Source organism: Peromyscus leucopus, chromosome X, assembly GCF_004664715.2.
Source record: "Peromyscus leucopus breed LL Stock chromosome X, UCI_PerLeu_2.1, whole genome shotgun sequence".
Lineage (NCBI taxonomy): Eukaryota > Metazoa > Chordata > Mammalia > Rodentia > Cricetidae > Peromyscus > Peromyscus leucopus.
In genome coordinates, this window is record NC_051083.1 from 13,032,584 (window position 1) to 13,052,877 (window position 20,294).

The 20,294-nt window shown below is 50.4% G+C and overlaps 1 protein-coding gene across 8 annotated transcripts in view; it reads left to right on the forward strand.

Annotated features, from left to right (window-relative positions):
* Positions 1-19,629, forward strand: part of Bcor (BCL6 corepressor) — a 120,901-nt gene extending 101,272 nt beyond the window's left edge. For 6 of the 8 annotated variants that reach the window (XM_028875934.2, XM_028875933.2, XM_037199413.1 and 3 more), the window contains 10 exons: positions 412-598; positions 6,390-6,653; positions 7,011-7,355; positions 7,942-8,267; positions 8,538-8,792; positions 14,076-14,242; positions 15,569-15,714; positions 16,929-17,006; positions 17,154-17,310; positions 18,396-19,629. In XM_028875934.2, the coding sequence (XP_028731767.1) occupies positions 412-598; positions 6,390-6,653; positions 7,011-7,355; positions 7,942-8,267; positions 8,538-8,792; positions 14,076-14,242; positions 15,569-15,714; positions 16,929-17,006; positions 17,154-17,310; positions 18,396-18,687 (2,217 nt within the window). In that variant the 3' untranslated portion in view covers positions 18,688-19,629. The remainder of the gene's footprint in view (positions 1-411; positions 599-6,389; positions 6,654-7,010; positions 7,356-7,941; positions 8,268-8,537; positions 8,793-14,075; positions 14,243-15,568; positions 15,715-16,928; positions 17,007-17,153; positions 17,311-18,395) is intronic. The other 2 variants (XM_028875937.2, XM_028875938.2) reach the window with 1 other exon arrangement.
* Positions 19,630-20,294: the final 665 nt, after the last annotated feature.

Consider the following 20,294-nt stretch of genomic DNA (forward strand, 5'->3'; position numbering starts at 1 on the left):
CCAAATATACAAAGGGAAGTTTGTGGGCCATGGTCGTCTTTATTCATTGTATATTTTGTTTCTTTTCTGTTGTGCTTTTCTTTTATTTTCTTTGCGTTGTGGTTTTGTTTTGTCTTATTTATAACCTTCAAAAGAGAATGTCTGTCTCTGTGCAATCGTGTATGTATGGCTATACATACACATTGCGTCTGTATCTATATACACATGACTTTACGGATAAAGACCGTGTGACTACTCACATAGACACTCTTAAATTTTATCTGTTAAACTTTAAAATATCTGAGTTGGATCTCATAAATTGTGGTTGGCTTTGGGCAAGCTTTTCTTTGAAAACCCTTTCTTTTATAGTGTAAGGCACATGAACTAGCCTTTATGGTAAGGTGTTGTTTTCCGTCTCCGTTCTCTTTCTAGCGTGCAATGATGCGCTTCTCAGAGTTGGAGATGAAGGAGAGAGAAGGTGGCCACCCAGCAACCAAAGACTCCGAGGTGTGCAAATTCAGCCCAGCCGACTGGGAAAGGTTGAAAGGAAGTCAGGACAAAAAGCCAAAGTCAGTCGCCCTGGAAGAGGCCATTGCCGAGCAGAAGGACAGTGAGAGATGTAAGTAACTCGAGTAGTTGGATTGTAGTACCATGTCCGTGAGTGAGAACAGGGCCACTCTGCCTCCAAAGCCCGCGATGGTGAGAGGAAGAGGTGGGTAATGGTCCAAGGTCCAGTTGGGGATTGCTCTGAGAAAGGGGCTGCTTTGGCCATTAGTACAGTGATGTCTGCTTGCAATAGCAGAGAATTTGGCGTCTGTGGGATTCTTTTCTGGGACATCATCTCTGTTTTCAAAGAAACATCAGGCTCAAAGGGAATGACAGCCCAATACAATGTAGCAGTAGGAGGTGGGTGGTGAGGGTCAGTTCTTTTCTGTAGCAGCTGGAACGATACTCTAACCTTGCCCTTCTCCCACATGACAGTCTAAAGTGGAAGGGAAAGTACTCGGGCTTTTGTTGCCATAGGATGAAGGTTGGCCAAGGCACCAGAAAGATAGGAGGAACAGGTATTGGTTGAATTCGTTTGCTGGCATTGGGAGTTACCAACAGACCCCAAGTACGCTTTCTGTGAAAGATCTCTCCCCACCAGACAGACGGTGGCTTATGTTCTGGAGGGAAAAGGTGGGCACTTGAGTCTCAACAGTGGGTCCCCTGTGGGAGTTAACCTTGGAGAATTGCGAGGGTGAGGGGGTGTGCAACGCTTGGTGAAGGGCCTCGGTTCCTCAAATGTGCACGCCTAAGGTTTGAGGCCTGCTCTGGCCCCATTAGGATGTCCGGGTGAGCATGGAGGCCAAGCAGTTGCAGAAGCCTCCTAGACAAGCCAGTCCCTGACGTTGCGTGTTTGAGAGCCCTGTGCTGCTGCTGCCCTTGAAGGCATGGAAGCATCCCCAGTACAGTTCCTCAGTGCCCGGTGCGGTCTGGGGCTCTCTGGTCCAGGAGCATGCGGTTTTGGCTATCTAGAGCTCCGTCTTTCCTCCACTACCTCCCAGTTCATCTTTAAGGTCCAGCAAATGCTCTGGCCAGGCTGCAGCAACAGGCAGACCGAGAAGGTTTGTTGTGAGTTAGTCCTAAAGAAAAGTCGTTTCCGTGGCAAGCTAGTGATGCCCTTTTCCAAGGGTCTCTTGTCGAGCGTGGGTGTGAGTATCCTTATACCCTCCGTCACGGGATATGTCTGGGGCAGCAATGGGTCCGGGCTGCTCTTGAGAGAACAGCAAAGAAAGCCTTCCTCCTCCACTCTGGGGCTCAGAGTGAATACAAAGCCATCCCATCACCAGCACCTTGTGAGGCCGAAGATCTTGGCAAGGCCTGTAAGAACTGAGAAGTAGCCAAGGTGCTTCTAGAAGGGAGGAGCTACCCACAAGTGGGAGTTCCCCTTTGTTCTGAGTCAATGGTGAGAGACACTCCAAGAGGTTGAGAGGTGGGATCTTGGACAGATTCCAGCCTTTTGCACAGAGTGGCCAGTGCCCTCAGATAAAAATCAGAGGCCACCCACCTACCTGCCTGGGAGGTCCACCTCCTTCCCAGTTTGGTTTGGTTTGGGTTTTTTCCCCCCTACTGACCCTAGAGACAAGAAATTGGAGTGGCTTGAGAGGCCCCTCCAAGACTCAGACAGGGCTCCTGCCACCTGAAAGAGCCAGAAACTGCCACCAAGTGCGCTGCAGGTGATGGGCAAGCGGCTTGTTTTTCAAGAAGGAAGTATGGTGCTATCCCCGTGCTTGTCTGGGGACTTGGTGTCTGTGGCTGACGGGCGGGGACACCCTAAAAGAACCACTATACTCGTTCTCATTATTGCTTTATTGTGGGAGGCCAGGGACTCCTAGATTCCTTCAGCTGCGAATCACTGAGCCACCCTGGCCATCACAGCTCAGGTGGGCCGAGGCTGCGCTCCCGTGGATCCCTTTACTTCTCACAGATGTCACGGGAGAAAGAGCCAAGCTGTTTGCATCTGAGAGCGAGAGGGTGGGGATTTGGAGTAGAAGGCACGGGATTCTAAGCTCTACCTCCTCCCACATTTTTTTGGTTGGTTGGTTCTTTTTGGTTTTTCGTAGGAGTGTAGTACACGGATCTTACCACGTCACCCAAGCTGGCCTTAGTCCTCCTGCCCCACCCTCTTGGATGCCGGGGTTATAGACCTGTGCTGCCAGTCTCCCGCCCTTCGCCTTCCGAGGCAGCCCCTCTGCTCCCAGAACATAAATAAGTAGCTTCTGAGATGGTGGCTGTGTAAACAAGGGAAGGAACTTGGAAGAGGCCATGGTCAGGATTTGAGTCTGCCCTCTTTGGTATGATGGCCGAATCCGATCATTGTAGAAGCTGATCAAATGAGTGAAGCACGTCCCTGCGCACTCGAAGATTCGTAGCGAGGAATTCTCAGTGACATTTTGGAGATGGAGACAGACGAGGAAGCATTAGCCTGGTCTTTCCTGAACATAAGCTACCGTTTCCCTTGCCAGTCTCTTGGGTGACATAGCCCTGGACCCTGCTAAGTGGTAGTCTGAGCAGGAGCGGGAGGAAGCCTGAGTCAAGGGGCTTTATGGGAGGGAACTTGTCACTTGGGGAATTTCTCCCCCAGGACAGCAGCAGCATGCTTTATGAACTAGTTTGAGTTTGGAGCAGAGATGCCTTGGCATCGGTCACCTGGTCTGCTCTGCTGTGGGTGACAGCTGGCTACCTGTAGAGGGGACTAACATCTAGGGTGACCCTTAGAAGTCTTAAATTCTCCCCATCTTGTTTAGGGCTCAGTGGGCATGGCTGCCACAGTGATGAAGTTGCTTTGTTGCCATGGTGATTTGTAAATGTTGCCATGGTGATGCTTCTATGAGGTATAGTATGGCAGCACAGCCATAATAAATTATGGGATATAGGTGCTGCAAGTCATGTGACCATGCTTTAGGGAGCAAGTGTCCAACACAGCCACACCCTCATCTGCCCACATGGCATGACCAAGGGGCCAGTGCAAGCCGTGGGTAGAGCCTGGTGGTTAGGGCTTCTGTTGCTTGTTCTCATCGGCCCATCTCCTTGGCTCTAAGGGTAATCTTGTAAGTGGTGGTTGGACTGGCCCCATTTGAGGAGGTCCACGTCCAAGTGTATGGGAATGCCATGGAGCTTCCCATGGCTGATGGCGGTAGGGTAAGGTAGGTTAGCTTCAGAAGTGTTGTTAGCTCCCGGAAGATCGCCTCAGTGCAGGTCTTTGGGGCGTCTCTGAAGGGAAGGAGAGTTGGTGCCCTAAGAGGCTTGATTGAGTACTGGAAGGAGGAGGAGGGTTGCCCCCAGTTTGTGAAGGTTTGGAGAAATGGCAGAGAGAGACAACGGCTATGGTGATGGTGTGTGGACTAGTGTGAACCCCAGGTTCATCAGTGAGTGTCCTTGGTGATAATTTGGAATGGAGAGAGGACAATAGCCACTGCTCTGGAGGTTTCTCAGGACAAGGCAGAAGGGGACATGCCATACAGTGATTCAGAGCCCCCGAGGCTCAGGAATACGGTGGCCGGATGGATGAGGACTGGTGGGGAGTTGAAGGAGCCAGTGAGCAGTGTGTTCTCCATTCTCCCCCTGCCAGCCTCCCTGTCAATGAAGAGCGGGTGGTAATGGAGTGGCAGAGACACCTTTCTTACCTCCCCACTGTGTGCAAGTGTGCCCGAATGGGAAAATACCAGAAGAAAAAGAGATAGCGAAACCATGGGCTTTTGTAGGAATGCTCCTGTTGAGTGAGGCACAGAGACAGGTCACCCTCGGCTGATGGCAGCCCATAAAATAGTCTTCTGGGTGGTTTTACAGGGCAGGGTGGGCAAATGGTCACATGATTGAGATAAGCCTCATTTCACTGTTAGGAATTGGCAGTGAGGCTGAAAATGAAGACTTGAGTGGAAAAGCTCCCCGTGAAAGACGCCTTAGAGAATGGTCCAGGTGCCCACATGAAGAGTTCAGAGAGAGAGAGAGAGACAGAGACAGAGACAGAGACAGAGAGACAGAGAGAGCGCCTTGGCGCTTGATTAGAGTGGGTGAGATCTGGTTAGGCCCCCCACTGGTTAGCTGTCTAATAGTGAGTGGCTGCGTAACCAGTTAGTCCACTATCCAGTTACCTTTCTTTCACATCCCCTCCAAAAGGCTGGGGTGAAGGAAGTGGCATCCTGCCAGTGTAATTTCTCTGGCCCTGCCTTTGCCCTGAGCAGCCCGAGTTGGTGAAGTCTACCCCTGGAGGAGAGGCAGCTGCTCATAATGTTCCCACTTTACAGCCCAACGTGGCCCAAGTGAGACCCTGCCAAGCTGACTGCAGTGGTCTATGGCAGTGTGCATGTCTTCTCTGGCTAATGGCAGGCCATTGCCATTTACCGGAGGCCTGCTTTGGCCGTGTCCTTGAGTTCGGTGTGCTCACGGAACTGCAAGGGGCCTGGCTGCTGGCTATGGTCTGAGGTATACCACCATGAAGAGGAGGAGCGGTGGGGGGCGTGTGGTCGTCCATTCCTTAGCTCAGATTGGATCCAGCCTCCCACGCCCCAAGGTGCTGCTCACCCCGCAGCTGACAGCCACTCAGTGCTGGATTGCCCTTGAGAGAAGCTGATGCGGCCTGAGCAGAGCTACTTGAAGTAAGGGTGGGACAGGAAATGGATGGAGCTGTGAGGTGTGCGCTTCGTTCATCTACAAAATGACTTCTGCAGCGCTACCAAAACACCAGACCCACACCCCCAGGGCCATGTGGGATCAGTTACATAGGGGGGTTTTTTTGTTGTTGTTTGGAGGATTTATTGTGTGCACACTCACTCACGCACGCACATGTCACGATGCACAGGTGAGGGTCAGCGGACAATCCTCCTTCCACCGTGTAGGTCCCAGGGATGGAACTCAGTTCCTCAGCTTGGCAACAGGTCCCTTTACCTGCTCAACCTCCTCACTGGCTCCCATAGCGTTTCTATTTTGTTGTGGATTAGGAAAACTGCCATACCAGAGCCATTTGTGGGTCACTTCTCAGCCAGAACAACACTAGGAAGTGGTTCTGGGCTGTGGTGATTCGGGGAAAAGGTGGGTGCCCACCGACCGCTCCTCCTGTCTGGTCTGGGAGAGAACAGAAGCAGCCCTAGGGGGCCGGAGGCAGCGCTTTCCCTCATGCTTGCCCGGCTACAAAAGACACAGAACTGTGAAGGGGGTGGGTGAGGTCTTGTCTATAGATGTCTGCCTGAGAGAAAGTGCAGGTTAGGTGACCCGAGTCCCCGTGGGGATCCCCTATTTTGGACATTAAATGAGAGCAGCTCCTTGATTTAGTGATAGGGATTTCTGTGGGCAGCCATCAGATTGAGCCCTTTGAAGTTGTCTCTGAAGTTGTGATGTGCTTAGGAAGCCTTGCCCGTGCCTATGCCGGGCCCCTCCTCCCAGCAGCCCTGGATCTGGAGGGTCCTCTGCCCCCTCTTGCCCATCAGGGTCCTGGCTTCTTTCCACACTCCCATCTCCGGTCCTCATTTTCACCATTCAAGTCAACATAGATGTTGTCCCTTGGGTACCTGACATTTGGGGGATATTTAGTCTTTTACTACAACCTTCTGCCCCTCTGTATTTCATAATAATGACTTGAACAAATGCTTCCCTGAAGAGAGTGTGGGTACCTCAGCCCCTGTCTGGGTTCCCTCAGGCCCCAGCGATGAAAAAGTTAGAAAGATGAAGCGCCTGCCTTGCTTTCTACTGCACTTGCTGACTCGTTCTGGTGTGCCTTTCTTTCCTCTCCAAGTTCTCTTTCCATTGGTTCCGAGCTTCTGATGGGCAAGGAGCCTGTCTTCAAGAGCTGTAAGGTGTTGACTCCCTGTCTCCTGCCTCCTTGTGAGGACCTGGACCTTCATTGCTGTGTCTTGTCTCTCCGCCCCCAGGCGAGTATAGCACTGGAAACAAACATGATCTCTTTGAAGCCCCAGAGGACAAAGATCTTCCTGTGGAAAAGTATTTCTTGGAGAGGCCGCCTGTGAGCACGGGCGAGCCACCCGCTGACCAGGGGGTGGTGGACATGCCACACAGCCCCGCCCTCCGGCTAGACAAGAAACGCAAAGCGTCAGGTGACAGCACCCACGTTGAGGCCACTGTGGAAGGGCTGCCAGAGGACCCTCTGAAAGCCAAGCGGAGACGGGTCTCCAAAGGTGAGCTTGGCCAGCTTCCGCTGCCTGCTTGGGAGGCCTGTGCATGCAGCCGCAGAGGGCACACTTGAGGTGTGCTTGTGTGGGGACACAGTGGGGTTATCGCCGCACCCGTCCCCCCTCCCTCCATAGACAGCAGGCGGGGGTTTGGTGCAGCCTTGCCATTCCTGAAACCCTTGGGGAGGCGGCACCCACCTCCCCTCCCTCCAGATCCAGAGGCGGCCGAAGGAAAATAAGAGACCTCCCGAAGCAGAGACAGCGGCCACCCCCTCCCCTCCCCCACCCCATTGGTGCTATGTAAGACAGTTTGTTCCCTCCCCAGGGGGCTTTTTGATTAATTTGTAGTTATTTCTCCATTAGATGACTGGCCTGAGAGGGGAATGACAAACAGTTCCTCTAACCACTTAGAAGACCCACATTATAGTGAGCTGACCAACCTGAAGGTGTGCATTGAATTAACAGGGCTCCATCCTAAAAAGCAACGCCACTTGCTGCACCTTAGAGAACGGTGGGAGCAGCAGGTGTCGGCAGCAGAGAGCAAACCTGGCCGCCAAAGCCGGAAGGAAGTGACCCAGGCTGCTCAGCCTGAGGTCACCTCCCAGGGGAATAACGTCACTGAAGAGAAGCCTGGCAGGAAAAAGGCAGAGGCCAAAGGCAACAGAGGCTGGTCTGAAGAGTCCCTCAAACCCAGTGACAATGAACAAGGTATGCAGAGGCCACCTCTCAACTACCCACTCTGCTCCCAGAGGATGGCTCATGCATTCCCTGGGAAAGGGGCTTTGAGGAGCAAGGGGGACTGGAGACGTCGGACTTGGCTCCGACTAGGGTTTGTGGTGGCTGGTGCATTTTTGTGATGCCCTTGGACACCCACTTCCTGGACTCTCTCCGCTTCCTTCCTGATTTCCCAGGCTCTGGCTGGTCAGGAAGGAAAGGCTGGGTGGCCGCACGACCTTACCAACACCTCCAGGCCCAAGCCGCCTCAGTCGTCTGGATTCTGAGCACCCGAGCCCAGTGGGTGGGGGAGAGGAGGAAGAGGCAGTTTCTGTCCTCTTGTCCTGGCCCTTTGAAGAAACTTAGCACTTGGCATTTTGAGGGTTAACCTATTTGCCATTTGAATGTGGGATAATTAAAATATTAATGCTTTGAAAACATAATTGGTATATCTTTAAAAACTGAAGCCGCTCCAGTGATCAGTGCTAACAATGGGCTTTGCTTTCTGCATCGGCTACAACTGTGTAACGCCTGCCTCTTCTCCCCCTCCCCCGCCCGTCCCCGCCCCCTCCGTATTTAGGCTTGCCTGTGTTCTCCGGCTCTCCGCCCATGAAGAGCCTTTCATCCACCAATGCAAGTGGCAAAAAGCAGACTCAGCCAAGCTGCACGCCAGCCTCGAGGCTGCCTGCCAAACAGCAGAAAATTAAAGAAAGCCAGAAGACAGATGTGCTGTGCACAGACGAAGAAGAGGATTGCCGGGCTGCCTCCCCGCTGCAGAAATACACCGACAACAGCGAGAAGCCATCCGGGAAGAGACTGTGCAAAACCAAGCACTTGATCCCTCCGGAGCCCAGGAGGAGCTTGCCGGTCCCGGGAGAGTACTATGTGGAGAGCACCGACAGCAAGGTACCGGCTGCCCCGCTCCCCCCAGTGCCGGGACTGCCCGCCCTCCCTCCCCCTTCACAACTCACGCCTGTCCTAGAGGATGGCCAGGAAGTTTCAAACTAGTAAGCGGGAAGAAACCCCATCCCCACCCCTCCTGTGACGGCCCCCTCCCTTCCTAAGAAAGAAAAGTGTCTTCATGGCTTTGCCACTCCGGGAAGAGGCGAGGGAGGAGCGATGGGTTGTTGGAAGGGTCACAGCCTTACCTGGGTGTCCCTCTTTGTCTCCTGACAGATGACCGTGCGGAGATTCAGGAAACGACCTGAGCCCAGTTCAGACTACGATTTGTCACCAGCCAAGCAGGACCCAAAGCCCTTCGACCGTTTGCAACAATTGCTGCCGGCCACCCAGGCCACCCAGCTGCCACGCTCAAGTTCTCCTCAAGAGACCACCCAGTCTCGTCCCATGCCACCAGAAGCTCGGAGACTTATTGTCAACAAGAATGCTGGCGAGACCCTCCTGCAGCGTGCTGCCCGGCTGGGCTATGAGGTGAGTGTGCTCGTGGGCGCTCTGGATCGGAAGCATCCGGGAGCTGCTGCTCCAGGCTGGGGGCAGTAGCTTCAGGGAGGGACTTGGAGAGCAGCGCCCAGCCCCCGCCAGCCGCATCAGGAGGTGTTCCAAGGCCCGGCAGGATGTTTGTGTTATTAGCCCCACGTGCTGGCTGCTGGCTGCTGGCTGCTGGCTCTTGGTGGCTAGGTCCGTTGGAGTAAAGAAAGAGGCTTCAGCTGTCCCGTTCCTGTTCGGGCAGGTAGGCTATGCGCAGACCAGGCTTTTTTGCTCACTTATGTCAGAATGTCTGCCATAACCCGGGACTTGGCGACTGGGGAGATTGTACTGATTTCTTTTGGTTCGTGATTAACAAGGGTGTGGAGAAGTGATCCGCTTTATTTAGGGTGGCTTATGCTATTGCTGCTACAAAGGTGGTCTTAGGGAGTAGGAAGTGACTGGAGAGGGTTGGCATGGACCCACTGAGGTGGGGAAGGCAGGCAGCAGCGACCCCAATGACGTAGGAGAGGGAATGGTGCTCTAAGGCCTCTGCCCCAAACTCACTGCTGTCACCTGGACCTGTCCCTTCGGTGTCGCCCTGCCTGAGCACTTCACGGTCTGCTCTTAAGCCTGTGTGAGCCACAGGAACTCATTTTACTCTTTCATCGTCTTTGGGCTGCTAACTGCTGTTATCTGCACTTTCTGTTGAGGGAAGTCGAAGAGGGATTGATGAACTTGGAAAGATAGTGATCGTGTACAGTGGCTGCAAAGTCCAGTCAGGTCCCATCATCTTCCCCAGGCAAGGGCTCACACTGGGACCTCTCCTGCAGTTGAGAACCTCCTGGACCTCACTGGCCCTTCTGCCGCCATGCGCACCCCACACACACTTACTAGTGGAACTGTGATGCCATAGCCCACAGGGCAGAGGCTTTTTTTTGATTTTTTGATGCTGACATCAGCCCTCTGGGAGTTGAATGGCGAAAATAAAAAGCAGCTCAGCAAGTGTGGAGGCGTGAAGGGAAGAGGGAGCAGCATCCACACTGGCCCGCAGCAGGCTTTGGCCAGCAGCCCTTCCCTTCCTTAGGACACCATTGTACTTCCTGCGAGATTACCCGGCCCTGCGTTAACTCAGGAGTTAACTCAGGAGTGACCCAGCTCCCTCCCACCCTGGGAATTGTGGCTCTGTGGTGGGAACTTGAGGCAATGGTGGTCTTGGGTGCACTGGTGTTTCTGGATGCGTGTGCCGTTGTCTGCACCAACACAGCTCGTTTTTAGAGCTCTGGATTATCTCCGAAACGACTAGATGGCAAGATTGGTAATTAGCTCAGTTACTGTGGATTAAGTCCAAGTGGCCGCTGGTTAGTTTCCCTGACGCTGAGAGCATCTACCCCTAGAAGGGCAAGGATGAGGCTGTGTGCTCTGCGCCAGCCCCTTCCGAGGGGCTTCACCAGTGCGACGCTAGCTTCCGGCAAGCTCACCAGGGGCAAGCTCACCAGGGGCAAGCTCACCAGGGGAGACGACAGTGAGGGAATGAGGGTTCCCTCAAGGGCAGCAGGCTGCTTTGCTCACAGAAACAAGGCTTCTAGCCTAGCCTTTGATCTCGGCATCATTTCCAAAGGTCTTACTCCTTTGCAAAGAGAGATGGCAAGGCTCGAGACCCTCATGGCTTCTAAGGAACAGTTTTCATACAGCCTGGAGGTCCGAGGCATAGACTGGACTAAGGAGCACTTTTTAGGCTCTGTTCTTTGTCCCAGGGGATATTCATTGAACGTCTCCCCGAACATACAGGCACATGTAATTTTCAACATGTGAACTTTGATGCCCAGTGTTTTAACTGTTGATGGTAAAGCATTTCACTCCCTCAGAATCTGGCTTTCCTGGATTTCTTTTGGCAGGATTTAAGATGTTCAATGATAGGCCATTCAGATGTGGGGATTTCAAGCTTTCTAAATGAAGGACAGTTTCCGTAGTCCTGTATGGGACTGCTTCATCCCACAACTATGGGAGAGTTTCCCAGGAGTGAACTTTGACACGATTGCTTCCTGTTTGGCTAAAGATGCCTTGTGTGCAATAAAAAGGCTCTCCCTGTCACCCAGGCCTCGTTCTGGTCCAGCTAATGTGGGTCTAGGGCTTTACAGCACTGCTTCTCTTCAGCTTTGTCTTAACTAGACCACTGATCAGGCCAGGCACACCCGTGTTGCTTGTCTCCCGCTAAGGAAGCTTCTATTTCTGCAGCTAAAATGTCAGTATGCAACCACATGCTTGTGCATTTAGTGGTGATGGTTAAATTTTCTATGAATTAAATAAATCATGTTTTTAAAAAAGTTAATGAGGCATTTAATTAATTAACAATGTCGGGTTTATGGCCTTTATGGTTACATTTTGCGGTTAATGGCATTCGGCTTATGGCCTCTTAACAGAATTGTCCAACAAAAACAGTTTGATTTTGTTTGGGAATGGGTGGGCTGTCCTTCAAACACACCCATTTCTGATGCAAAAACATAACACGTCTTCACCATTCTCTCTGTTGGGGACAGCAGTTGGCATCCGCAAAGAGGCTATCACTCTCCCAGCTAGGAGCGTGGTTATTAGCTTGCTAGAGCCCGGCAGAGGGTCAGAGGCATGCCAATCACAGCTGGATCAAAGCCCTCCAGCCAGAGCCTTTCATTAGGGGCCTTTTGACTCTTCCCAGCAGACCTGGGAGTCTTACCCCCTCTGGATCGCAGTCACCCCAAGTATTAGATGAGAACACTCCCACTTTTCTTCCTGCTGTTCCCCAGGCTGTGGAGAGTAGTGTGGTGTATCCCAGATGAGGCCAGGCTCTGGCAAAGGCTCACCTAGTGTGTGCTCACTGCTGTCTTTCCTGCCGTCCTCCAGGACAAGAGAGAATCGACTCAGCCCTGTGCGCTGACTTCTTTCATTTCTAGGTTCCCTCAAATCAGCCCTGTAGTGATGAAGGTTTCTAGGCGAGGGCCATAATTGTCAGAACAAATAAACCCTGGGTTGAGAGGACACCAGGCAGACTGCCGGGATCCACATAAATTGATCTTTGCACAGCAGTCGGTGGTGCTCAGGGCCGATCCCAGAGTCATGTGACAAGGTCTCTTCCTGGCTGGGGCACACAGCTCATTAGATTGCAGCCATCCACTCGAGTTTGGCTAGTGAGGGCCTGCTAAAAGAGCAGCGGCTGCATGCGGTATCCTGGATACCGGTGCTCAGGGCAGGTGGCCTGGGAGCTCGGAGGATTGTAGGCTTTCTGGCAGGTTAGGACCTGAAGGAAGAAATGCCTTCTCTCTTCTTCCTCTTGTTTTTAGAAGGAAGCTGCTGTGGCGACCTGGAGCAACAGGGCACAGATGGTCAGATTTACCAGCATGCAGCTTTAGGCTCCCGGGGAGGCATCTGGAACATTCTAGTTAGCACCCAAGTGAGCCTTTACCTTTGACTGAACTGTCCTAGAAAGGACATAAGAGATTTTTCATAACCCACCTCACGTCTATGAGTGGCCAAGAGGAGCCTTATTTTATGTCTAACAGACGAGTTCCCCCAGCGTCACAAAGGATGGCCCAATGTGAAGTTTCCCCTTTACTGATAGGCCAGGTATTAGGCCACCTCACATTGCTTACCCCCATTCTTAGAAGTTAGTAACGATCTACTTGGCATGACTTAGAGGAAGATAGTGTAACCTGTTTCCTGGTGACAGATACTGTTTAATGTGTTTGAAAACTTGCTTAATCATGGTAATAAGACATTGAATAAATTACGGCTATGCTTACGGGGAGTGGTTCGTATTACTATTTTAACATACTAAAGAAGTGAGATTAATAACAGTGTTTCAGATGCAAACTGTTGACACTGAATGCCTTCTGCAGAGGGGGAGGGGCAGGCTTGTTCTGGTTTGTTCTAGTATGTGATCTATCTGATTCCTGTCATTGACTTAAGTAAACAAGAGTGTATTGCATTGATTTAGTCTTTAGTAGAGTGAAAAGTGAGGAAAGGTGGGCTTATTTGAGGCCTTGGTGTGCGTGCGTGCGTGCGTGCGTGCGTGCGTGCATGCGTAAATGAAACCCAGAATGAAGCCCGTGCCAAGCAAAGGCTCTAACCGCTGAGCTGCTTTTTAGGTCTCTTTTTTTCCACCTGTCTGTTTGTTTAGGGTGTTTGGTTGGTTGATTGGCTGGCTGACTGGTGGTATTTCGAGACAGGGTTTCTCTGTGTAACAGTCCTGGCTGTCCTGGAACTCACTCTGTAGACCAGGCTGATCTGGAACTCAACAGAGATCCACCTGCCTCTGCCGAGTGCTGGGATTAAAGGTGTGCGCCACCACTGCCCGGCTTGTTTTTTTAAGAGGGGATTTTGCTATGTATCCCAGGCTTACCATCAAGGCTATTCTCAAACAAGTCATCCTCCTGCTTAGTCCCTTGAGTGATGGAATTATAGGTGTATACCACCTCACTTGGCTTCATGTGATTTCTTGGTGAGGTCGAAGGTATCTGGCAAGAGCCCCTTAGAGCTCTGCCTCTCATCCAGAGGCCTGGCTGCCCAGGTTCTGCCTCCTGTCTACACACAGGGCCACCATCCACCTGACCCACTCTGGGTTGCAGGATATTATGAAGCTCTCCCATTTTGCTTCACTTTGATCATCCTTAGTTTTGGTGCCTGTCCTGGATCTCACTCTGTAGAGCAGGCTGGCCTCGAACTCACAGAGCTCCACCTGCCTCTGCCTCCCAAGTACTAGGATTAAAGGCGTGTGTGCCACCGCCACCCTCATCCTTGCTTTTATCTAAACTTGGCCGTTTATTATCTGTAATGACTCTGTGGAACATAAATGCCATGTACAGGTGAATGCACCCTTGGATTTGTTTCGTTGAGACAGGATCTCACTCTATATCCTAGGCTGATCTCAAACTCATGTCAGCTATCTGGCCTCAACCTTCTGAGTGTTGAGAAATACAGGTGTGAGTCGCCATGCGCAACTTCCAGTGAGCCCTTTTAAGGTTTCTGCATGCTCCCTCAACACTAAGACAAGTGTTTGGGGGCACACGGCTTACATCCCCACAAACAGCCTATGGAGGCTTGGGAGAAGGTAAAACGCCATTTGATTGGGGCTGTCCAGCCCTAGGCCACACAGAGTTCTTCACACTGTTGTGGTCCCCTCAATAAACATCCAGGCACCACCCAAACCACAGTGGGTTCTCGGGCCTCCGTGTGTAGTCTTAGAACTATGAAGAAGTCTTCCTTATGAGGTGACTGTGTGGTGATCGGATGGTATTTTCCGTTCCCTCCCCACAGGAAGTGGTCTTATACTGCCTGGAGAACAAGATCTGTGACGTGAATCATCGAGACAACGCTGGTTACTGTGCACTGCATGAAGCTTGTGCCAGGGGATGGCTCAACATAGTTCGTCACCTCCTTGAATATGGCGCCGATGTCAACTGCAGTGCCCAGGATGGAACCAGGTCAGTGGTCTCTCTTGTTCCCTGCACCCTCGCCCTGCTGACAAGCAGGCAGTAGCTCTCAAAGAATGCAGAACCCCCGGGGAGAGAGGTGGAGAGCAAATCACACTTGCGCTGATACCCGCCTGGAACTGAGGTGAACACATTTTTCTGGCACGCGTAGACGAAAAGCTCCCTGTCTTGAACAGTTCTGTAGTTCTCCAAGAAGGCCATGGTCCTCAAGAAGGGGGGGGGGGCACAAGAGTGCTGCCTTATAGAACCCTGAACTGTTCATTGCCATCTGTGAGATAACTATTCAAAGTATTTATGAGCTGAACACCCCCCCCCCCAAGACAAACTAAAGGCCATCTGTCCCTCCTTCCACTGGTTCTTCAGTCATCACCCACATCCAGACCCTAATAGTCACCTTGTCCTTGGCCTCAGTTTGATTGGCAAGACCCAGATCTGAGTCAGCACAAGCATCTTGCTGGTGTTTGAGTAGGGCACTGCTGGGATTCAGGACACAGGGGTTAAAGGTAACCTGTGCTATGCTTTATAATTCATAAAATTTATAGACACTCTTCCTTCTTCCTTTTTCTTTTTTTTTCTTTGTTTTGTTTTGAGACAGGGTCTCTCTATTTAATCCTGGTTGTCCTGGAATTTGATATGTAGACCAGGCTGGCCTTGAAATCGAAGAGATCTGCCTACCTCTGCCTCCTGAGTATCATGCTTTCTGAATAGCATTAACTCGGGGACCAGGGGGTGGTGGTGTGTGCCCTCCTGAGAATAGGCCACTGCCAGGTCCTTGGCTTCTGGGCATACAGTGCTGGAGCAGAACTTGGGGGATGCTTCTCTTAACAAATTCTGCTGATAGCAGAGGTGGCTGGGTTTTTGTTTTGTTTTTGTCTGGTGATTGCTTATTGCACTGGCTGGCATCTGCAGTCATGGGACTTTGACTGCTCTGTCTGAGGTAGAGACAGACCATCTCTCTCCTCATTTCACTGAAGACATTTTCAACATGGATTTCAGCTCTTCCTTGGGCCTAAGGATAAAATAGATGTCTAATTGAGAGCTGGCCCTTCCGAGGTTCCGTGTCCATCATCACGCTAGGCTGTTTGACTGACTTCAGCCTCTCACTGTGCCTTGTCTCTTGCATATGCAGTGATAATGACACCACGGGCAGGATGCCCACTGGAGGAGGAGGAGGAGGAGGAGGAGGAGGAGGAGGAGGAGGAGGAGGAGGAGGAGGAGGAGCACATGTGTTCCATTTCCCCTGCTTCTAGACCAGGCAGCTGGGAGACAAGGACGCTGTGCTGCCCAAGCTCAATGCTACTGTGTGTCTCTTCCCAGGCCTCTGCATGATGCTGTGGAGAATGACCACTTAGAAATTGTCCGATTGCTTCTTTCCTATGGTGCTGACCCTACTTTGGCCACATACTCAGGTAGAACCATCATGAAAATGACCCACAGTGAACTGATGGAGAAGTTTTTAACAGGTATGACAAGAGTTCAATGAAGGAGCTTCTTCAAAAGTTCAGTTCACTTGCGCATGTCTGAGAAAATAAGGATGGGGGATTGTATGTCTGGAGAAGAAAAAAAAACGTGTTAGATGGGGCCTGGTGTGTGTGTGTCTGTGTGTGTGTCTTTAGTAGTTGAACACTTGGCATGTATGAAGCCCTGGGCTTCACCAAAGGAAAGGGGTGGGGAGGAAGGGAGGAGATGGAACCTGCATATTTTAGATTTGGGTCTGACTAGGCAGAAAGCAAAGGTTTCTATGGTATAATCTTATTTGTAGTGAAACTATTTTTAAAGTTTTGTTTTGTTCTGGTTTTGGTTTGTTTTTTTTTTTGTTTGTTTGTTTGTTTTGGTTTGTTTTTTGAGGCAGGATTTGTCTGTTAACAGAGCCCTGGCTGTCCTGGAACTCACTCTGTAGACCAGGCTGTTCTTGAACTCACAGAAATTTGCCTGCCCCTGCGGCCAGACTTTGTTTTGGTTTTTTGATTAGTTGGTTTCACTTTCTACAAATCTGTTTTTCACCTAAGTATGGCCCATAGGTTTACATAGCAAGCCTGTGTGAAATTACCTGAGCTCCTGGGCATGCAGCATTGCGTTGTGGTGGGTGGTCTTAGGATAAACCCATCTTTTAAGCCCCAGTGTTAAAAGATCCTGAAAACAGAAAGAAGCAGTGTCAGACATTTGGGGCTAAGTTTCTTATCAGACATCTATGGCCAAGAACTCCTTCAGCTGGCTCCTGACCCACCCGTGCCCACCTTGAGTTGTACTTAGTTGGGGAAGTTGCCCGGTGGATTGGAGACAAGATGTAGAAATCCAATTCTTCCTTGGTTTACAAGGCTGCAAAGTTTCTTTGCTCTCATTTTGGTAAGCCAGGGTGGCCTGTCCCTCAGCAAGTCAGGTTAACAGTCAGGTACCACAGACGGCTTCTAAACATTGAGAGGTGACTTGCAGGCCCAGTCACAAAGCAGCCTATCATGAGTTTATAGGGAAAATGCACCAAACCGGATCAGCATTGTGTTCCTGTCACATAGGGTTTTGTTTTGCATAGGGACTGGATCCCATTGTGTGGTCCCGACTGGCCTCAGACTCAGAATCATCCTCTTGCCTCAGCCTCACAAGTTTTGAGATACTAGTTGGGTGGTACCATACTTAACTTGCCAGCACATTTTATCTTCTGTCACCCCTTTCCCTGCAGACTATTTAAATGACCTACAGGGCCGGAGTGATGAGGACCCCAGTGGCGCTTGGGAGTTCTATGGCAGCGGCGTGTGTGGTGAGCATCACTGTTCGTAGTGGGGGGGGGGCGACTTGGAATGTTTCTGCTCTTCGGAGGGAGGTGGGAGATGCGCACTGAAGAAGGATTTGCTTGCTTCTGTTCTACGCTAACTGATGGAGCTCTCTCCTTTACCTCCTCCGTTAGACCCGGATGATGAAAGTGGGTATGATGTTCTGGCTAATCCCCCGGGACCAGAGGACCAAGATGAGGAGGAGGATAACTACAGTGATATGTTTGAGTTTGAGTTCTCCGAAAGCTCCCTCCTGCCGTGTTATAATATCCAGGTGTCCGTCGCTCAGGGGTGAGCATGGCTGTCTAGGACAAACTGGCCACGCTGCTGCTAAGGCAGTTGGTCCCTGTAGGCAGGTCAGGGTAGATGGAGTGGCGGGCGGCTTCTGAGCTGTCCTCAGTCTTTGGATAATGGTCCAAATCAGCTTGATTATTTATGCCCAGTGGAGATGGGCCTTAACCCTGACATGGTGTAGACTTCCCTCCTGAGAGGGTGTATGTTCAAGTCATACTTGGGGTCTGTGGGCACTGAAGCCAGGACCTCAAATTCTACAGAAAAGCTGCCATCTTGGATACTACAGCAGTCAACAGTTAAGAAATGAGTCTTCCCCTAGTAGCTGTTGCCCCATCCCCCAACAAGTCACCCTAGGGGCTCCCCCGGGCACTTGAGATATAATTGGAATACAGTGATAAACTACCTCCTCACCTAAGAATAGGACAATTATCTAGGACACTTAGAGTCCTTAATGTGTCATCAGATTTGGTCAGATCCCATGTTTTCCCTATGGGTGTGCCACTGCACCTTAATAACCAGTCCTTTGGGCTGTACATGTCAAGAAACTGCTATAACTGTGTGTTAACAAAGGTGTTTCATGAGTAATGTCCTCCTCGGCTCTGAAGCGATAAACACATATGCCATTACAAACAGTGACAGAAATTCTAAATTGTGTCAGCTTCAAAGACTATTAAACATCCTTTCTCAAAGGTGTCACTCCCCAGGTAACTGAAGGACAGGGAGAGAATTGGGAAAGGGGAAGAGAGATAGCCTTGTATGTTTAGTAATCTGTTGGTGAGGGTCCTCAGAGAGGTCAAAGAGGTTGGGGTGCAGGCCTGCTTTTCCTCGGTGAGTACAGGGTCCACTGGAGAAGCATGAAACAAGTTTCAGCCAGAGGTGGATGAGCAAGACCTTCCCCATTTGTTTCCATCTGTAGCAGGCACAGGGAAGCATGTTCAAATTCTACTAGATGTTGTTTATAAATACCAGATCTGTCCCACGTTCTTAGGCTGCGGTTATTCTCCTTACCTCACAGCCTGGTGACAGGATGTGGTGGACAGGGCAGGAGGGTTGACTAGACCCCATCCCTTTCTATTTTATAGGCCACGAAACTGGCTGCTGCTATCAGATGTACTCAAGAAGTTGAAAATGTCCTCCCGGATATTCCGCTGCAATTTTCCCAATATGGAAATCGTCACCATTGCAGAGGCAGAGTTCTACCGACAGGTCTCTGCAAGTCTCCTGTTCTCCTGCCCCAAAGACCTGGAAGCCTTCAACTCGGAAAGCAAGGAGCTGTTAGATCTGGTGGAATTCACCAATGAGCTCCAGACCCTGCTGGGCTCCAGTGTGGAGTGGCTCCACCCTAGCGACACAGTCCCTGAGGGCTACTGGTGAGCCGCCTGCCTGGCCTGCCCTCCCCTGCCCTGCCCCGCCCCGCCCCGCTCCACCCTGCCCTGCCCACCCACTGTGTACAGTGTGTTATAGTGTTAATCCTTGTGCATATGTGTCATACATACTACGACGATTTCTGTAAAGAAAGGACACTATTACATATGAGAATATCTCTTTATATAAGAGACGTTACTCCAGTCCGAAGAACCTAGAAGCCTGTGTTTTCTTTCTAAACTTTTAAGTCAGTTTTTATGAAGCTGTTCAAATGTCTTTATTTTTCAGTGCACACATGCTTTGAGAAATGTATGTTTGTTTTTACTTGGAACATTTTTCTTTTCTTTTCTAAGGAGAATAAAATAAAAAAATTTAAAAAAAGAAAAAGGAGCCCCATACTTTAATGTTGTTTCTTTCATACAAAGCTCTGGTGACGGGCCATGGCTGCATCGTGTGGTCAGGGTCGTGTGGGTGGTTTGGGGGAGTGAATTGGGTGAGGACACTTGGTGGCGATGTGCTTTTATGTTTTGTTTACAGAGTACCTGCTCACGCCAGGTAAATGCTATTGGATGCAATCCAGTAGTATGTAATATAAATTCAAACCATATCCACACACAACAACTAATTGTATGAAACTTTTGTATCCTAATTTAAAAGCTGTGAAATTACTTTTCACACATCAAACCGGATTGTTTATATGTTTAAACAGTTTATGCTCTTATTTAAAGAAGACTTTGAGCTATTTTTTTCTGTACCCTGTAAAATATTGAAAACTAACATAATATGTTGAGGTTGCTTGAAAATGTACATAAAACTAAAATTTTCTGACTTGTGTGTTTATGTTTGAAATCTGTGTTTTAACTTTGTAAGTAAATCTCTGCCTTTGTATTTATATTTTACAAAAATTTTCTTAAAAGGCAATAAACCTGTTGAGGAAAGGAGCAAATTGAAGTACTTTGCCTCCTTCGTATTCTGGAAGGGTCACCATCACCACTGGTTTCCTTTAAATGTCGATGGTGGATTCCCTGTGGGCAACTTGCAAACAGTTTCGTTTCTATAAACCAAAGTAGACTACAGAGTTCAGGGGAACTATGCTGAGAATATGATCTATCGTTCCATTCCAAGAGCTGGTTCTTTTTTTTTTTTTTTTTTGGTTTTTCCAGACAGGGTTTCTCTGTGTAGCTTTGCGACTTTCCTGGAGCTCACTTGGTAGCCCAGGCTGGCCTCGAACTCATAGAGATCCGCCTGGCTCTGCCTCCCGAGTGCTGGGATTAAAGGCGTGCGCCACCAACACCCGGCTCCAAGAGCTGGTTCTTAACTCTATCTCTCTCTGATCCTTTTTCGAGGTCCTGAGGATCAAACTCAGGACCTCACACATGCTAAGCAACTGTATTCCTATTGGGCCACACCCCTCGCCTCTTTTTACAGTGCTCTCACTCCAGTGTTCAAATTCAATCCTCCTCCTGCCTCAACCCTGCTGAGTGGCTGGGGTTATGGACATGTACTAGCATACCCAGCCCTCGGGTCTTCTGTTCCCTTTCTCCTCTGATTGCCAGACTTGGCTTTGCTTTTGACCTTCATCTACTGCAGTCCCACACCATTGCCAGTCCTTGGTC